General features: G+C 41.0%; 1 protein-coding gene across 2 annotated transcripts in view; it reads right to left on the bottom strand.

Annotated features, from left to right (window-relative positions):
• Window positions 1-5,599: 5,599 nt before the first annotated feature.
• The window catches only part of UNC5C (unc-5 netrin receptor C), a 334,483-nt gene continuing 322,845 nt past the window's right edge, over window positions 5,600-17,237 (bottom strand). Inside the window, exons 13-16 of one of the 2 annotated variants that reach the window (XM_011356261.1) lie at window positions 16,514-16,663; window positions 14,358-14,522; window positions 8,137-8,315; window positions 5,600-7,370 (exon numbers count right to left, since the gene is read on the bottom strand). In XM_011356261.1, coding sequence (XP_011354563.1) covers window positions 7,205-7,370; window positions 8,137-8,315; window positions 14,358-14,522; window positions 16,514-16,663 — 660 coding nt within the window. In that variant the 3' untranslated portion in view covers window positions 5,600-7,204. The remainder of the gene's footprint in view (window positions 7,371-8,136; window positions 8,316-14,357; window positions 14,523-16,513; window positions 16,664-17,237) is intronic. The other variant, XM_011356260.1, reaches the window with a different exon arrangement.

Here is a 17,237-nt window from a genome sequence, read left to right as displayed (position 1 = left end):
AGACCCGCACAGCCCAAACATGTCTTGTTCAAGGGTCAGGTGTAGTCTCTCACGAAGAAAAGGGCTGCCTTGGCGTCCACACCTCAGTTTCATACTTGGAGTCTTTCTCCTCCTCACCTATGGGAGCGACCGGTGTCCCGTGCCAAGGTGAACATATTTGTGTGGCATTCACTATAGCTCTGGGCACCCTGTGTTACTAGGTTCACCTTTCATTTCCTATCTATTAGTGCAGTGGTTTATGAGCTTCATTTAAAATCAGATCTCTAAGGGCAGGACCTCCACACTCCTTTTAGCCATGAGCTCCCTGGAGCATCTAATACAGCAGTTGAGACTCTGGTTCTCTCCCTCAACTGTTCATTAGTATCGCCTGAGAGCTTGAGAAACCCTCACTGCCCAGGCTCCACCCCAGAACCATGAAATTAGAATCTCTGGAGGTGGGATCCAGACACTAGTATTTGTTAAAGCTGCTCAAGTGATTCCAGGGTACAGAGAAGCTTGAGAAGCACCGTTCGGGAACCTCATCCTGTCCCTGAGAGAGGTGGCAGTTCCTACCCATGCAGAGTCCAAGAGCTTTGTGTCCTGCTGAAGAAACACACGGCGACTGTTCATGTGGAGAAGGGCTTTGCTAGGAAGAAACAAGGGAGGCAGCATTCTCTGTTGCTTATAAATATAATTTATTACCTGTTTAAAAATTCTTTCTTACATTTTGTACATGTTGGCTGACAGAATAAGTGCAGGCAATTTACAAACCAAGGGGACTGCAAGAAAATGGGGAGAGGCAGCCAGGGAGAGAGCAGAGGCACACCAGAGCTGGCACCCCCTCACCTCTGCCACACAGCGACGTGGCAGGCAGGAGGCCTGGGGAGCACTCCGCCTCCACCAGGGTTTTCTAGAAAAGGAATTGCATAGAAGATACAGCAAGAGGGAACTCCATGACAACAAAAGAAGTGTTCTATGTCTGAAAAGCCAACGCTGTATTGTTGTGTATGAAAAAAAAAAAAAAAGAAAAATGACAAAGCACAAAACCTCCATCTGACATTTCTGCAGTTGAACTGTTCCAAAAGGAACAGCAGGTGGATGACACAGGCTCTTCAACACATACTGCTGGGACTTTTTCTCTGACAAACATTGGTTGTCTTCTTTAGAAAGAGCAAAGAGGAAGGTCACCAACTTGCTACAACGTTAAACGTAGTGAAAACACACAGCACTGTGGCATCCAGCACACACATAGAGAGATGATGTTCCCTGCAAGTGGGCTAAATGTACTCTGGAGAGTGAGGGCTTCACTACCAATAGAAGGTCTAAGAGAGAATGAAGGGAGAATGCAAAATGCAAACTGCATGTTCAACTTGTTTTGATTGCTGTCCTCTTTCTTCAAGGCCTGAAGGAGTATCCATTTGCATTTATAACCCTACATTGGCAGGTGTCATAGAGACTTTAAGAATATAAAAGGGCAAAGGCATTTCCACTAGCTATAGATTTCTTGCTTTTTTATGCCATTCTAAAACAGGTTTGTTTTAAACTGGAGGACATAGCTCAGGCCATGATTCTTGGATGTTGCCTCACTGTCATGCTGAGGTTCAGAGGCCAAGGGTTCATCATCCCTCAGGCTGCTGATCAGCAAAACCTGCTTACGATTCTCGACTCCCGGGTCATTCCCCCGGGTCAGTGCCATCAGGTTCAATAGCAGGTGTGACAGTGCCACCTCCAGTAGACCTTTGGAACTGAAGGATGATGACACATATGATTTAGATATATTAGAAAAGGACCCTGAAGTGTTATGGCCTTGCTGAGGCACAAATCTGAAATGGCACGTGAAGAGGCTGGTATACAGTAGCACATACTTTGGCTGGTGGGCAGCTGATGGTATCTCAAGGCATCTTCCTTTCTAGCTGGTGGGCCACAACACGAGACTTTCTGCAGGGATTCCCAGCTCGGAATTCTGGAAGATCTCTGGACAGATCTCATCAAAACATAAGAGTCTAGTGGACAACAGGATGGGAAATAACCTTTTAATGGCTTGACAGTGTGCTAGTTCATTTGTGGAGCTCCTGTCTGTTGTCCTGGTGATGCTTTCCTCAACCAAGCCAAAATAGGTCTGGGGCATACATTACATTTGGTTGAATGAACCCATTAATATCCTACCACAGATCAATACAGAGAGGTGACAGGCCCGCTGGAAAATCCGGGAGCCACAAACTCTTCTGAAAACAAATTTTAAAAGTTGGATTTCTGAAAATGGGTGCAACCGCAAGGCTGTTAAGACCAAAAGATCAGAAAGTTAATGGTTAGACTTAGTCTGTAGAGAAAATCTACCCAGTGACATACAAGACCATCTCCCTACTTTTCAAAATAGGTTTTCAGACATAAATTATGGAAATATTTACGACTCCATTTGGTTTACTCGACCTGTATGGACACAGGCTTAAATTAATATTGGTTACAATATATTTATTCCCCATATGCCTTATTCCATTAAAAAAATCTTCAGAGATACAAGAGAAATCTTTCAAAGTGATCATTACAGCCAAAGATTATACAAATAGATTTCTTAGGGTAGAGAAACAGCACGTCATTGCACAGAAGCAAAGTTCTAAGAATTTCAGTCAACATTAGCTCAGTAAAGGTAAAGAAAAAGAATAAAAACAACAACAACAAAAAATACCCCAAAGTGTAATAGTTGGTCCTACGAGGCACTCGAAAGGTTAAAAAAAAAAAATGTTTTATTACCTTGAGATAATCAATAATAAAAATGTTTTCCTTATTCGATCTATAAATTCTAATGCTCATCAACCATTACCACCTTTGTAAATAACTGACTTTGAGCGAAGACATTATGATTCACAAAAGCTCCTCTGTTCTTAAAGAAGATGGATAAAGTCTAATGTAATTTCAGCTGTTTCCATGGTTGTTCTTTCTCTCATCAGCCTTGGATTTATGCTGAGGTCTCTAACTGAAACTGATAACTGTCCGCAGCAACCACTTGGCAAAAGCTAAAGCTCACATTGAACCTGAAGACTGAAAATTTGACAAGTAAACTTTTTCTACTTTCTTTATCCTCTCTTACAGGTCTTTACATGTTTTTTATTTGCTTGATCCCATGGGGGCAGACCTTATAGTTGCAAAGGCTGGTGAATTCTGGGGAGACTGATCACTTCACTGGCTCCCTTCCCCATACACTGATGAGAGAGGAGTAAGAGCTGCTGTGTCCCTGACAGAGACACACCTAAGGGTACTTAAGAGAAGAGCCTTGTCTGCTCCTTTCCAGAAGAAGTAAAATGTCTTGATTCTACTATCTGAATGCTTACCTTTAGAAATCTTATAGGAGAAGTAACTTTCAGAAATATTATTGAATGTGTTGTTTCCAGTGTCCTGAACTCAGGCTTCCTAAAGAATGGTTCTATTTGAAAGTTGTGAGATTAAAATCTACAAAATAATATTATATATGAAAATGGCTAATTATTATGAAGTTTAATATTGGGCACCTCACCCAAAATGTCACCCTGACTTGAAAGAGCTTACACTGCTTATGTGTGGATGGGTTTTTCTATGTAACTGGGTATCCATGTTGATATTCATGCTGTATGTGAAAAGGCTGTTAGCTGTGAGGACCTTGGTCTTACACACTTGACATCACCTTATGCCCAGTTATCAATTCTGAATCCAACTTCTATTCCTTCCAGATCATTTTAAGGAAATCTGAATGAGTGTGGTGAGAAGAAAATGAAAACAGAATGAAACCTCTGCCTTTAGTTCCCCAAATTCAGAAGAAGGGAAGCTTTTCTTTCTTCTCCTTGATTAACAAGCACGATTTTCACTTCCTTAGACATAGTATTCTCATTCGCATATATAAAAATTATTTCTTTCCAAGTGGATGCTTCTTACATTTCCAAAAATAAGTATTAGAGAACCCATAATAAGGAGATTTAAAACATATAAAGATCAACGAAAAATACACATGTTAAAGATGATAACTCTTTCAAGACTTTTTTATACAGATTTTTATGTATTTCTATTATTTCTTTTACCAAAAACCAACTTGAGGCGTGTCATGTATGAATCAGTTGATGACATACTGGGCTCGTAATAACATGCAATTTTTGATATGGGTAATTTAAGTGAAAAAAAATGTGAGGATAAAACTTATTTGAAGTGAAAATTTTCCCATATCTATTTGTTATAAAGGTCCTGTTGACTCTGTGGGTATTCATTCCCTTTGCCAAACCTTTAGTGAGTTTTTATATTAAACTCAGGGTAGATTGTGTTATACACCTACCTATACGCTAGATGGCACCATGCACAAGTAATAGGTTTCGCTTCTAAATGAAGTCTGTATTTCCTCATAAACTATACAGAAGCCCTGGGAATGAAAGGCAGGATGTGTCACATAGAATGGCTGATAAAGTGGCTCCCTATGACATGAACTGTTGAGTATGGACCTTCAAAGTTTGAAAGCAATCTAACAGCTATTACTTTATTCCAAAGAAGAAGGAAATCAGAATTCACAGTGAAAATTATTTGACCTAAGTGATGTGTTCTATGTACGGAAGTTGCCTTTCACTTGATAGGGAGCATAATGAGGTTCTGTGACATGTAGGTACCTTGCTTATAAGGAATGAACCACTCTTCCCATTTCTGGTACTGGGATGTTGAACCAAAAAAATACAAAGTATCTGAAGTGAACCCCAAAGGCTGTCGATGGCTTTGATAACATAGCTCCTGCTGTGTTCAATATTTCTGTCTTGATGACTTTTTAGTGACTGTTTTCTAGTTCAAGTTTTTAATTGATTTATCTGGATAGCTACATATTTGCTCCTCTCTACTTTTCACTAGGCATGGAAGTTCCTTCAGCATCCTTCAGATTTCTAATTCTTGATTTCCACAGATGACAACCAATAATGGTGAGCAATCTTTAGAAGTTATTTCAAGATGCAGGAATGGACAATACCTCTCTCTTCTTTTTTTTTTTTTTAAAGGGTCTATTTAATTTTATTTTTTAAATGTAGAATGCAATTTTATTATCTTTTGGTCAAATATGAATTGGTGCAAACATTATCCACTGAACTTGTTTATTAGTGCAATCTTTCCCTTTCAAATAAGTGTCACATATTTTTATATATGGTACAGAGGATGGCCTGAGAGAGATAGATTATAGAATAAGTGCTTAAAACAGAAAATAAATAAAAGGCATTAAAGAAAAGGCTCCATATTATGGTATCAATATCTTCTCAATGATGAGGATAGAGAAGTATGGAAATATCAAGAAGTCACCAGAATAAAAGAAGAACTATATGTGGAAATAAAGGAGAAAATATATGAAATTGTTTCTAATTATAGTTCACTCGGCAACCTGGATACCTTTAGCCCAAAAGTAAATCATAGCTGTGTTTCGAAGGTTTTGATTCATACACATGTGTCCTTGTTTTTCTATCTTGGTTTGGCTACTGGGCTGTTAACTATTTTCTACCTGCTGAATGATTTGAGTCCCTGTTAAAACAAAGAGCCTGTGGTAATTTTAAAGAAATATCATAGTTTACACAAAGTAGTCTGTTGATTAACTATTTTTCACTTAAAATTTTTTTAATTTAAAAAATTTTGACCAGACAATAATAGAATATAATTTGCAACTAACCAGGGAAGGCAAGTGGTCCCAAGAGAGAAAAGAAAGTGATAATAAAGGGATTCTATCTCTTGGTGAACAGCATAAAGCAATGACACAAAGACAAAACTTAAAAGCATAAAAAATATGTTACAAGTTAGAATAATTGCCTTCTGACTTGGAACTATTTGAAAGGCATAATGTGACCTGGGCAAAAGACTAGCTTTTATGGATCTTTAAATGATCCAGCTCAGAGTCCATTGTGGTCTTCACACTGATGGATGAGACTGGAGTGGAAGTCTAGCATTTTAGCATTTTAATCCCACCCCTTCTGAGGGCTGGTGAGATTAAATGACTTTCCCAAGGTAGCACAGTTAGACAATGACAAACCCAAAATGAGAACTGGTTTCCTGATTTCCAGCTCAGACTGTTCCTCCAACCATACTGCGTCTATACAGAATACTGAGGGGAGTCACTGTGGGGCCATGTGACTCCAATATTAAGTGAACTTGAATAGAGAACACTTCTCATAACAAGACTCAGAGGAGAAAGACCCTGCCTGAGCAGGCTGAAATAACAGACTGACAAAGCCAGTAAGCATTTACTATCTTCCCGGAGCAGAATGGTGAGGGAAAGATGAAAGCTCAAGAAGAAATGCCTGTTTAATTAAACTGGTGACCACGCCCACCCCATTATGGGAGAAGGTGAGACAGGTCTAGTCAATACCTAAGTACTAACAGTACTGCTAACAAAAACAGAAGTTAAAAGAAAATCTTTTTTACTAGAATACTTGTAAATACTCATCGATAATAATGATGATGATAATAATGATTTAAAAAAAAAACACTTGGAACTGCATATTACAAACACATGTTGTGAAGAAACGCTTGTTTGTGTGGTCGAACATGAATCACTGTCTTTCCTGCAATGCTACAGCTGTATTCCCAGAGGACACTGGATGGGTGTCCTCAAGGAATAAAGAGTCTTAGTTATTTCTCCTTTACACTTAGATTCTCCACTTCCCTGATACAAACAGTAACACTGGTTCTACAGTTCTAAAAACAGAACACTGATGGGAGGACTCTCGATGCACATGATTCGTAGCAAAAGTCTGTGATTTCTCTGTAAATTACTAATCTGAAATAGACACAACAAACCATCCACAGCTTCAACTTCAAATGATTTAAACAAAAATAGAACGAGCCATGGACAGCGTCTGCATCCCTGTCCAATGCGATGTAAACAACGTTTGTAGAAATTGGGTTTGTTAAGAAAGTTTATCCATATATCTGGATAGCAATAAAAAGCGTTTCCTAGGAAACTGTAAGATCCTGTACCACACAGCATACAGCCCAACAAAGAGGAAAATTAGGTTGGTTTCTAAATTCAAGGTACAAGTGTATACAATTGTTCTTAACTCCTGTGATGATGTCCAAGTAAAGTGGGCATGTATATCGGTAGTTGTGTCTGTTTTCCTTCTCTCCCCTGCTGCCATCTTGCCTGTGAAACTCATTGGTCTAGTCTGATTTCCTCCTCAGCTGTGATCCCCTGGACGGCCACAGATGCCCTGTGCATTCTGTCCTTCGTTGTCAGTCCCAGCACGGGTCAATACTGTCCTTCTGCTGCTAAAGACACTACTGTTTCATGTCTTCCCATTTCTTCCAACACAGCTGCCAGCATGCTCAGGTTTCCATCCGGGAAGTTCTGTGCTTCCCAAAGATCCAGGATTACGCCAGTTGGGCTCGATTTGGTGGCAAAGTAATTCAAGTACCTGTCATTGGGAATGGGAAAAGGTGCTGAAGAGTATGGTATATAGATTTATTTTCTCTTTAGTTTTCACTAACCTGTTCTGTCTCTCCATTTGCCTTTTAGATATCCAAGCCCTACTTTAGAAACTGGTTTGCAGTGAGCCATCCTATATAAGTGGCCCATACTTAATTAGATCAGTCCCAGACAGGAGACGTGATGTTTACCTTTGTTAACCTCAACTCTGAGTAAGATAATTTAACAGACAAGATGTGTATGGTTCATATCCTAAACAGGAAATCAAAAGACATGTTTTCTTTCTAGCCCAGGCTCTGATCATCTTTGACAGGCCATGACATGTCTTTTGCTTGGTAGTGATAGCAACATTTACAAAGAAGAGGCTCCTGAGGTCTCTTTATAACTGAATATCAGCGATGTATTTTGCATATTAGTGACCCATCCAGCATTAGGTCTGGCTCAACAGGAGATGGGGAACAATAATTACTTTAGCGAATCGATATATTACTTAGGGGGATTTAGCCAATCAGGTTTGCAAGTGGATAAGAAAACTGAATACTTATAAATGTCAGATAAGCCCAGAATGTCTCTGAGCAATGTGTTTGCAAGCCCACGGTGCAAGAAACAAAGAAGAAGCTTAATACATGTTTGCAGAATGAAAAATAAATAGATATATGGATGGGAAAAAGATAAATGCTGTCTTATGTTTAGGAGTTATCAGCTTGGAGCCCTATGTCTAACAGAAACTAGTCCTGGAGCCTAGCCATACCCACCTGTCCAGGTTTAGCTTATGGGCCAGCATCCTCCAGTCATGACCTCTGGTCTGTGGGGCGTCCAGGCTGCTACAGAGCTTCTGCCGGATAGGGGGAGGGATGCTGAAAGCACTGGGTCCTGTCATAGTGGTGATGGTGCTCGCTGGATCCAGCAGAGGCAGATCGATGCCAGTTGGTTCCTGTAGTTCAGGCACAGCACAACATTATTTCTGAAGATAAAAGCAATCCCTATTGAACCAATCACCATAATGCCTTGCTTTGAGCGACAAGAAGAGAATGGGTGCTATTATTCTTCCTAGTAAGAATGGGTTCTTCCTGGCTGAAAGTTGTGATTAGCTATCTGTAACCTGGCTGAAAACAAGAGGTACATTTTGAGCTGACTTTGCATAGCCTTGGATTTATGGGTGAACAGATCTTGAACAGATCTGAGATCAGAAGGCTGAAAGTTCAGAGCCTCTAGAAACTCTCTGACCCTAAGGGGAATGCCATAGGCAGATGCCCAAATAAATTCTTGCTCTAATCTCTGCAGAAGATGGCTTGGTTCTGCCTTTGTTGAATGAAATGTAACACAGCTCTCCTCTAAATGATATCAAATTAAGACTAATTTTTTTAAAGAAAACCGTGAACACAGTATATTGCCTTAGGGTAAGCTGCTAATGGCATCCTTCAATTGCTGTACACCCTTATTTTTTTAAATCTAATTTTAGTAGAGAAAACCATAAATTGGCTCTTAAAATAGTTTCAGCTCATAAAACAGCACAAATGCAAAATCTGAATTTCATCTGCAGGAGAAACTCTAATCATTTTCTAATCTTCTGCTGTTGGAAGGCAAAAGCAAATGTTGCCTGGGAACTATTAAAAAATAACAGAAAATCTGCTTAATCCACTTTAAATGTCACCTCTCTTTCTCTCTTTAAAGCAGGTAACTCCTTGGTGTACATAATTAGTTGCTAGAGGATAAACTAGCCACACACAGTTTCAGCCACCAAGGGGTCTCTGGTGTCTTGCATAGTGCTCAGCACAGGCAGTGCCACCACTGCCCAGAGCCCCCAAACCTTGCTGTTCCTGCACTGTGGGGGTTACTGCTGTCTGTGTCCCATTGTTGACTGACAATGGGTTCCACAATACAGCCAATCCTCATTGGTAGGCTTGTGTAATCCCACTGCACAGGGCCTATCTGGGGGCTCAGATGGCATGTTAGAACTAAAGGAATTTTTGCATAATACCCACAGTGGTGTTGGCTGCCATCATAGTATATGGCCTCAAATCTCAAAGCTTGGCAAATGGAAACTCCCAGGATTCCATTTGCTCCTTTGTGTTAACTCAAGCAGTGCATGAGAAGATTTAAAAGACTAGCATAAAACACAGAAGCAAAAAAGGAAGTTAGAATCCCTGAATGAGGACACGACCAGCAGGTCTTTCCTCGTATCTGACACACAGAGCTCCTCTCAAGGGACCATGAAGAGTGAGGGTTCCTGACCTCCAGGGCATAGGGCTTCAACAAAGGGGCCTAAAAATGTTATTGGAGAGTACTTGTTGGCATTTATCAATAGATTTATGTTGGGAATGTCTGAACCCAAGTGCCTAATGCTTATGTTAGGCATTAAGCGATGCACATATGGGTTGGGGAGGTAGAGGCTAAGAGAAATCACATGGTATTTCCACAAGTAAGTGTCATCACCCACGTCGAGGTCCCACTTGTCAGGACAATAACAATCGTGTCTAGAAGGAAACCCACCATGTCCCCCACATGCAACCTCACCCTGATTGTCCCTTGCTGGCAGTGGTGGTTAAGTTCACACAAGGAGGAGTCTGCTTTGTGAAGTGCTGTCCCCAGAGATTTTTCTTGCTGTCAGACACAGTAACTCACTCTCGCTTACATGTGATCCATCCCCGTCTGCCACATCGATCTTCCCAAAGTGCCAGGCTGATGTTTCTCTTCTCTCTCTCTTATTAAGAAACGCTAAATGCCCCTCCTACCACATGGAACCCCAATGTTTAATCCAGCAGTGAGGGATGTCTGCACCATCTGCCTTGTTGGCTGGTATGAGGCCCCAGAGATGATGCTTGCAAAGTGCAGAGCCAGGCCTGACATGATGTAGGGGCCTCACACCCATGTGCTCCCGCCACCTGACGACCCAACCCTTGTCTTTCTCAGGTTGCCTCAACATCAAACTCTCGTCAGAACAAACCACTCGCTGTTTTTTCCAGATCGACCTCTGAGTGTCCCTTTGCCCTTTCTCTTAATCTCTGTCAGGCAAACCCCTCAGTCTGGACCGAAAGCATGTCCCCTGAGCCTCCCTTGAGGAAACCTACCCAAAGCCATCAACCCGAGGACCTTCTACAGCATTTCTGCAGTCCTTGTAGTCCGCCCTATGCATATTGGTTATGTTTATGAGTTACTTCCTCTGATTTCCCAAATTTCTTGGAGATGAGAATATCTTTATCCTCCTCAGAATCCCTGTGATACTCAGCACATGGAAGCTACTCAATTCATACTTGTTGAAATGAGAGAAAATATTTTCCTAGTACAAAAGGGGCTGAAATCAGTTTCTAACAGAAGTGTTAGTGTGTTGGCCTTTCTTCCAATGAAATGCAGCTACAAGTATGGCTCTTCTCACTGCTAAATCCTGAAAGTATAGACCAAGTAAAGGTAGGAAAGCCTCTCTCTCAGGAAGGTCTGCTCGCATGTGCATGTTGTCATCCTTCTAATGAATATAGAACCACCACCACTTCACGTAGGCCTTCCAGTGCTGGCTCTCCAGCCCTGGCTACTGTGCCTGTTTACCTCTGTGTGGATGAAACAAGCTCAATAAGGCATAATGTCTTATCTCTCTTATCAGATGGATGACAGTAGCCTTGGAGGTAAAAGAAAAATATACCTCTACATTTACATTTAAATTTCATGTAGTAATTTTAGTTGCTGTTAGTTCTTCCTTTACTTCCAGGTAGAAGTAAGTAGAGTTTACTCTCACAGACTGCTTATTACAATAATTGTTTATGATATTGGTACCATCTGTCTTTGATGTTATGAGTCCCTTAGTTAAACATATGATTTTTCACCATTAACCAACAGCTGCTATATGTGATGGCACAGATTTTCAGTACTCACTCTACAGTAGAATCAACAATCCACTCCCATATTCTGACTCAATTAGAAAAACTAGATTTTCCCAGTGGTCATTTTGAACAGATTATAGAAAACTGAAGAGGTCAATAGATGGGATGGCTATAGCAGAGTGATGTTGCTTAATACATTTTTAATATTATTATTTGTGTACACCATATTGTCATGTGTCAATAATTAACAGGGGTTATAAAGTCTTTGTCTATAGCTAAAACTAAACAGAGGCCTGAAGAGGTGATAAGTTACTTTCTCTACACCATTTTTTTCTCTTGGTGGTGATGAGTAGTTTTCCCGTTATTACTCCCCCATCCCTCTAAAAAAAAAAAAAAAAACTTTTAATATCGTTTCTATTTTGAGATTCATTCATGCCCATACTCATCAGACATTTTTATTCTTAAACTGCTTCTCTGTGGGGACTCAAGGCTTTGTTTCTAGTTAAAGAATCTCTGGCTGAGGCACCCAGAAAGGAACAATTGGCTGGCTCATGACATTGCCATGGTCTATGTCAAGCACAGCCTGGTCTCCCTGGGGGCAACAGGTCCTCGTCTGACTAGAGAGGGCAAGGGCCATGTTACTTTATAAATGACTGCTGGTGAGTGCCTTGGGAGGTGGGTGGCTGGCGGGAGGGGGAACAGCACATTCTTGACAAGCCAGCTCGTTCTTAGGAGACAAGACATTGGAACTGCCACCCCAGCCCACCCGCTAGCTTGCCCGGTGACCTAAGAAGGAGCCCTATGCCGAAGAAAGACAGCACAAATGGAGCCTTCTCTCTGTTTCATTATAGGTTGTCAGTCACAGTGTACCCCTCCTCAGAGCTTTTGATGAGGATCTGGGTCTTGGGGCTCTCCAGAGCCAAGTGTTCAGAGCTGAGCCTCCCTCCCCAACATCAGAACCCAGCCCTCCACTTCCCCCCTCTGTGGGCCACATGCATCACATTCAAATGCTAACAACAATGATGGGACTCAGTGACCCAGAAGTAAAAGCAGCAGAGTGCCCCTTAATCCCCGAAGTCATCTGACTCCAGTCATTTCTGCCCCTCCCTCTGTTAAAGGTACTTGTCTGTCATCACACATGGGCAAAGGCCTCTGACAAGACTGAAGGGATGGCCTCTCTGAGCTGACTGCCACCAAGTTGCAAGAGAAATCATCTCTATGTTGGCACAAGAATGAAAGTCCTTAAATTGTGATTATACTACGCAAAGCTGTCTCTTCTCAATGAGGGGGCGGCGGACCGAGCAGGGAAGAGCCCGCAACAGCGCTCTTTCATTCTCGCCCGCATCTGATCCACCTTTTCATCACACAGCAAACATTCAGCTGAACAGAAAGCAGGCATCAAAGGAGCAGACCTCCTCACCCCCTCCAAAATTCCACAGCCTTTGTTGTCACTGGAGCTGGGTGGTTATTGAACTTTGTGGACCTGCTGGGCCCGGAAAGTGAAAACACCCTCCGAAGCCAGCAGGGGTGGTGCTGTGTGCCTGGGAGATAGGGCCTGCGCCTCAGGAAGGCCTGGCGGTTGCCATGGCACCCTGACACCGAGATCATTCCTTATGAATGTCACCAGGATCTGTGACTAAAGTTGTTTATGAGTCAAAAGTCTCATGAAGCTACAGGAGGAAATGATGACCGCACCTCGGCAGGCTGTGGGAAAGAAGGATGAAGCGTCATGGGGCTGACAAGCTTCCCCTCTTGGTTTGCTAAGGAAGACAGTCTTTAAATACAACATGTGGAGTGAGACATACTGAACACCCTGACATTTCATTCGTCACTGTGCTTGAGACAGCGTGGAAGTAGTCTTTTAAATCACATGCTGTCCCGCTGTAGTTTTAAAATACGACAATCCTGTGATCTGCAGCTCAGCAAACAGCATGGAGCTGAACTCCTCAAGGCGTCAGAAGACACGGCCTGTGACCATTTGCTTATGCTATTTCCTTTGTTCCAACAGCGTGAAGAGTTTTCACTGTTCAGATTGTAGCCTTGGGGTCCAAGGTACCCGATAAGTTCATGCACACCCCCTCCTTCCGTACAGAGAGGTTTTAAATAGCAGTGCTCATGGTTATTTCTGTAATCGGAACATATAAAAATGCCCAACTGAAGTGAGTGAAGATCACAGCAGAGAAAGGCAAAGTGATGGCCACTAGGGGAAAAATTTGTAGATTTTACTTCTATTTCTGGAACATTTCCCACCCCGGGGAAAAGGACATTTATTTTCATAATTATTATTTTTATTGGGGTATAACTGGCATGTAATATTATATTAGTTTCAGGTGTACAACATAACGATTCAATATTTGTATAGGTTGTGAAATGATCACCGCAGTAAGTCTAGTTAACATCTGTCCTCATATATAGTTACGATTCTTTTCTTGTGATAAGGGCTTTTAAAATCTACTCTCAGAAACTTTCAAATATGCAATACAATATTATTAGTTATAGTCCCAATGCTGTACATTGCATCTCCAGGACCTATTATTTTAGAACAGGAAGTTTGTACCTTTTGACCCCCTTCACTCGTTTTGCTGCCCTCCATCCCCTGTCTCTGAGAATCTTCTTATATTTGGAGAATGACGTATGAGAAAGGAGACCAAGAGGTTCCTCCTTTCACCAAGGAGAAAAAGTAAGAGAAGCAAAAAGGAGGGGTGAGGTCAGAGGCTGGTCTCACTTCCTCCACCCCATTGAGCAGCACAGGATTAGGCACAGGCGAGTTCCCTGAGGAAAGAAGGGGACAGGGAGGAGAGGTGGAGCAGTCGGCCATGTAGCACATCAAAGGATGCTTTGGGAAAAGTTACTCCATGCTCACGTTACTTGAATCTTATGCTTGGAATTCAGATCTGTTGTAAAAAATTGGAACGTGATCCTTAAATTCGTCATAAAAAATGAAGAACTTATTTTTCAAAAAGGATTCCCATTATATTCTTTTATGTATCTAGCTCCCTGTGTTCATTAAAAGTCTTCTGTTAACAAATAGGACCTATAGAAAGCTTTTCAGGACTCCCCATGTGGCCTATATTGAGATACCTTTATTCTCCACACTCTCTCTCTTTCCCACGATCCTTCTCTCACCTGATTTCTGAGATGTCTAGACAAGAGCTCCTTACCTCTGACACGGTGCAGTTTAACTGGAAGATCTGCCCTTCTCCTTCCACCTGTCGCACACAGAGTTTGCAAACCAGCTCGACCGTGTTCAGGCTAAATCTTTCCAGAGTGAATGTGCAGTGGAGGTTTCTTTGAGACCCACTCCAAATATGGTAAAAAGGAATTTCCTAAAGGATATAGAAGTGTTAACCACAAATGAGAGACTAATATTAGAAGTAACTGTCAGACACTGGACTGCCAAGTACTCTTCTCGGTATTACATATATTACCATATTTAATCCTTACAACAGGTCTATCCATAAGTACATCCCAAACCCCTTTCAGATGAAAAAGCCCAGAAATATTAAATAAATAAGCCAAAGTCCCACAGGTAGTAAGTGGCAGAGTTGAGGTTTAAACTCAGGGAGTCGGCTTCTAGAATCTACACCTAACCAGTATGGCACTTGTCTCTCATTTACAAACAAAACAAAACAAAACAAAACAAAACAAAACAAAACACCCCCAAAACAAACAAACAAAAACATTGTAAATGATTTTTTGTTTCGAAAATTCTCAAAATAAAACCTACACACTCAGGTCATTGATCATTAAAAGTTTTCCCTGCCGTGGTAGTCTGAGGAAAAGCAAAGAAGCTCTAAAGAATAACGCGCTGATTCAGTCCCTTTTCATGCCTGTACCCTCCCTCTGCACAGGACGGGGGAGGGCAACACACACTACAGCCGGTAACCGTAGACTTGGTTAGCTGCGACAGAAAAGTCTCGGGCTTAAAAGCACCAAGCTTCTAACAGACATACATTTTTTAAAAGTCTAGACCACCTTACAGAGCCCATCCTGGAATCTTCTGTCAATAAAGGAAAGAAATAAAAGGTTGATACATAAAAAATGGGTGAATACAATAGTTAAGAGCAGAGGAGTCAATACAAATTAGAACACTCTCCCTTCGCCTACTTGCTGGTTTTGACAAGTTACTTAACCTTTCTGTACCTCAGTTTCCTCATCTGCGAAAGAGTAAGTAAAAGAGATCCTAAGTCATAGACCAGCTAGGTTTAGATGAGATAAACCAAAGTCCATGAGTGTCTGGCAGATGGTAAGAATTCATCCTGGCTTAGCTTGAATTAATATAAAATTATCATTATTATAAAAATAGTTTTTTCCATTATGATTGCACAAAGGAAATTGTTCATAAAAGGGGGAAAATTGTGGACTTTTATGGCAGCTGCAAAATAGGGAGAAGAAAGCAAAAGAAAAGATTTGAAATGAGAAAGTTCAAAGCCGGATATCTCGGTCAAGTGCTGAGTGATTTAGAAGAGTCTGGAATGCAACCTCTGTGGAAGCTCGAGATTGTTAGCAAATTAGTAGGTTTGTTTCCCACAATTTATGTGTGAGTACTAGACCTATGAGAATACGAAGAGAGCTGGAAAATCTTCCCTTTGCTCCTAGTATGTTCTTTGAGTTATATCAGGAAATCGAAAACAGTCCAGCTGCAGTGCTGGGCTGTGTGATGGATTTGCATGCATGTAAACAAGGCTTCACAGCTTATCCAAGTGTGTCTGCATTTCCTGGGACTGGGTATGAAGCTAGGGATCCCATCACACAGCCTCCTGAGAGCGCAGGCTGACTGATGGAAAAGGAGGTGGGAGCCCCTGGAGAATCCTGAGCTTCCACAAGTACATTTAGTGAGACTTGGGAGCAGTATTTTCATGCTGTTATTTAATAAAATCCTAACCAGGTTTTATTTTTTCATGTTATTTCAGTTTCAAAACTGGGGTTCCTTCTAAGTTTTCAAAGTAAAACCTAGCAAGGTTGAAGCTTAATTTGTGCCATGAGGGATAACAATGTTCTTAGATTTTTTTCCTATGAATGCATTTTGAGGCTTTTAAACATCAATTCGATAGAACATTTACTCAGAAAATGAGTTGAAATGATGAACTTGGAAGTCTTATTTGTCAAAAATAAAACAATTTTTGTACAATTATTTGAAGGAGAATTAAGAAAAGAGCATTCCTTCAACTATGTGTTGAGTATTTTTCAAAAATCTTAAATAATCCCAAACTATTTTTGGAGAAACAAGTGCTGATGTAAGATTAACATATGTCTAAATAATTTTAGTTGTTCGTGGCACAATCTCCAAGCTGTTAGTTCAGCTCAGGAACCTTACCTGATATTTAGCCAGCAATTTGCTCTTCCAGAGGGAATGGGCGATGTCGTGAATCGACAGGCGCAGGTTGTGGGTGCTGCCTTTGAAATGAAGGGCCTTAGGTTCTTCTAGGAGCTGTCCTCCCATCTGTCTCTCAAGCTGCAAAACTTCCTACAATGACATGCACAAAACCTAAATTAAATTACTGAATGGTATCACTTCCGTCAGTTCCCTCATCAAACGGGTATGTTTCCTCATTGTGCCTCCTCTGACACTGCTAACTTGTACAACATGTGACATACACTTCGGCAGCCTTGATACCCTCCAAATGAAGCCCCTGCCGATTTGTATGGAACTGGATCCTACTGACCACCAACTATGCTTCAGCAATCTACATCACACTGGTGTGAGGCAAATTTAGTACAGTCTGCAATTCCTGACAGACGAGCAAAATATTTAATCAAATACAGAAAAATAACGATCAGAACCCTAAATGGGGAAAAAATCCAGATGAAAGAAAAAATAGGTGGACATATAGATAAATAGATAAGTAAGTAAATTTTCAGTGAACTTTTAGGGAAAGGGGCAAATAACTAGAAGACAAACCCATGTCTTAGACTTGGTAAAACAAACTAATGAATAAAAATTTCAAATGTGTTTTTGTCATTTTTTTTTCAGATTTTCATAGTTTCTTTACCTATAGAAATAAAAGAATAAAATTTTGCTTAAAATTATCCATTGCATG

Source organism: Pteropus vampyrus, unplaced genomic scaffold, assembly GCF_000151845.1.
Source record: "Pteropus vampyrus isolate Shadow unplaced genomic scaffold, Pvam_2.0 Scaffold25, whole genome shotgun sequence".
In the NCBI taxonomy this organism is placed as follows: Eukaryota; Metazoa; Chordata; class Mammalia; order Chiroptera; family Pteropodidae; genus Pteropus; species Pteropus vampyrus.
This window is presented reverse-complemented; position numbering and strand designations above follow the sequence as displayed.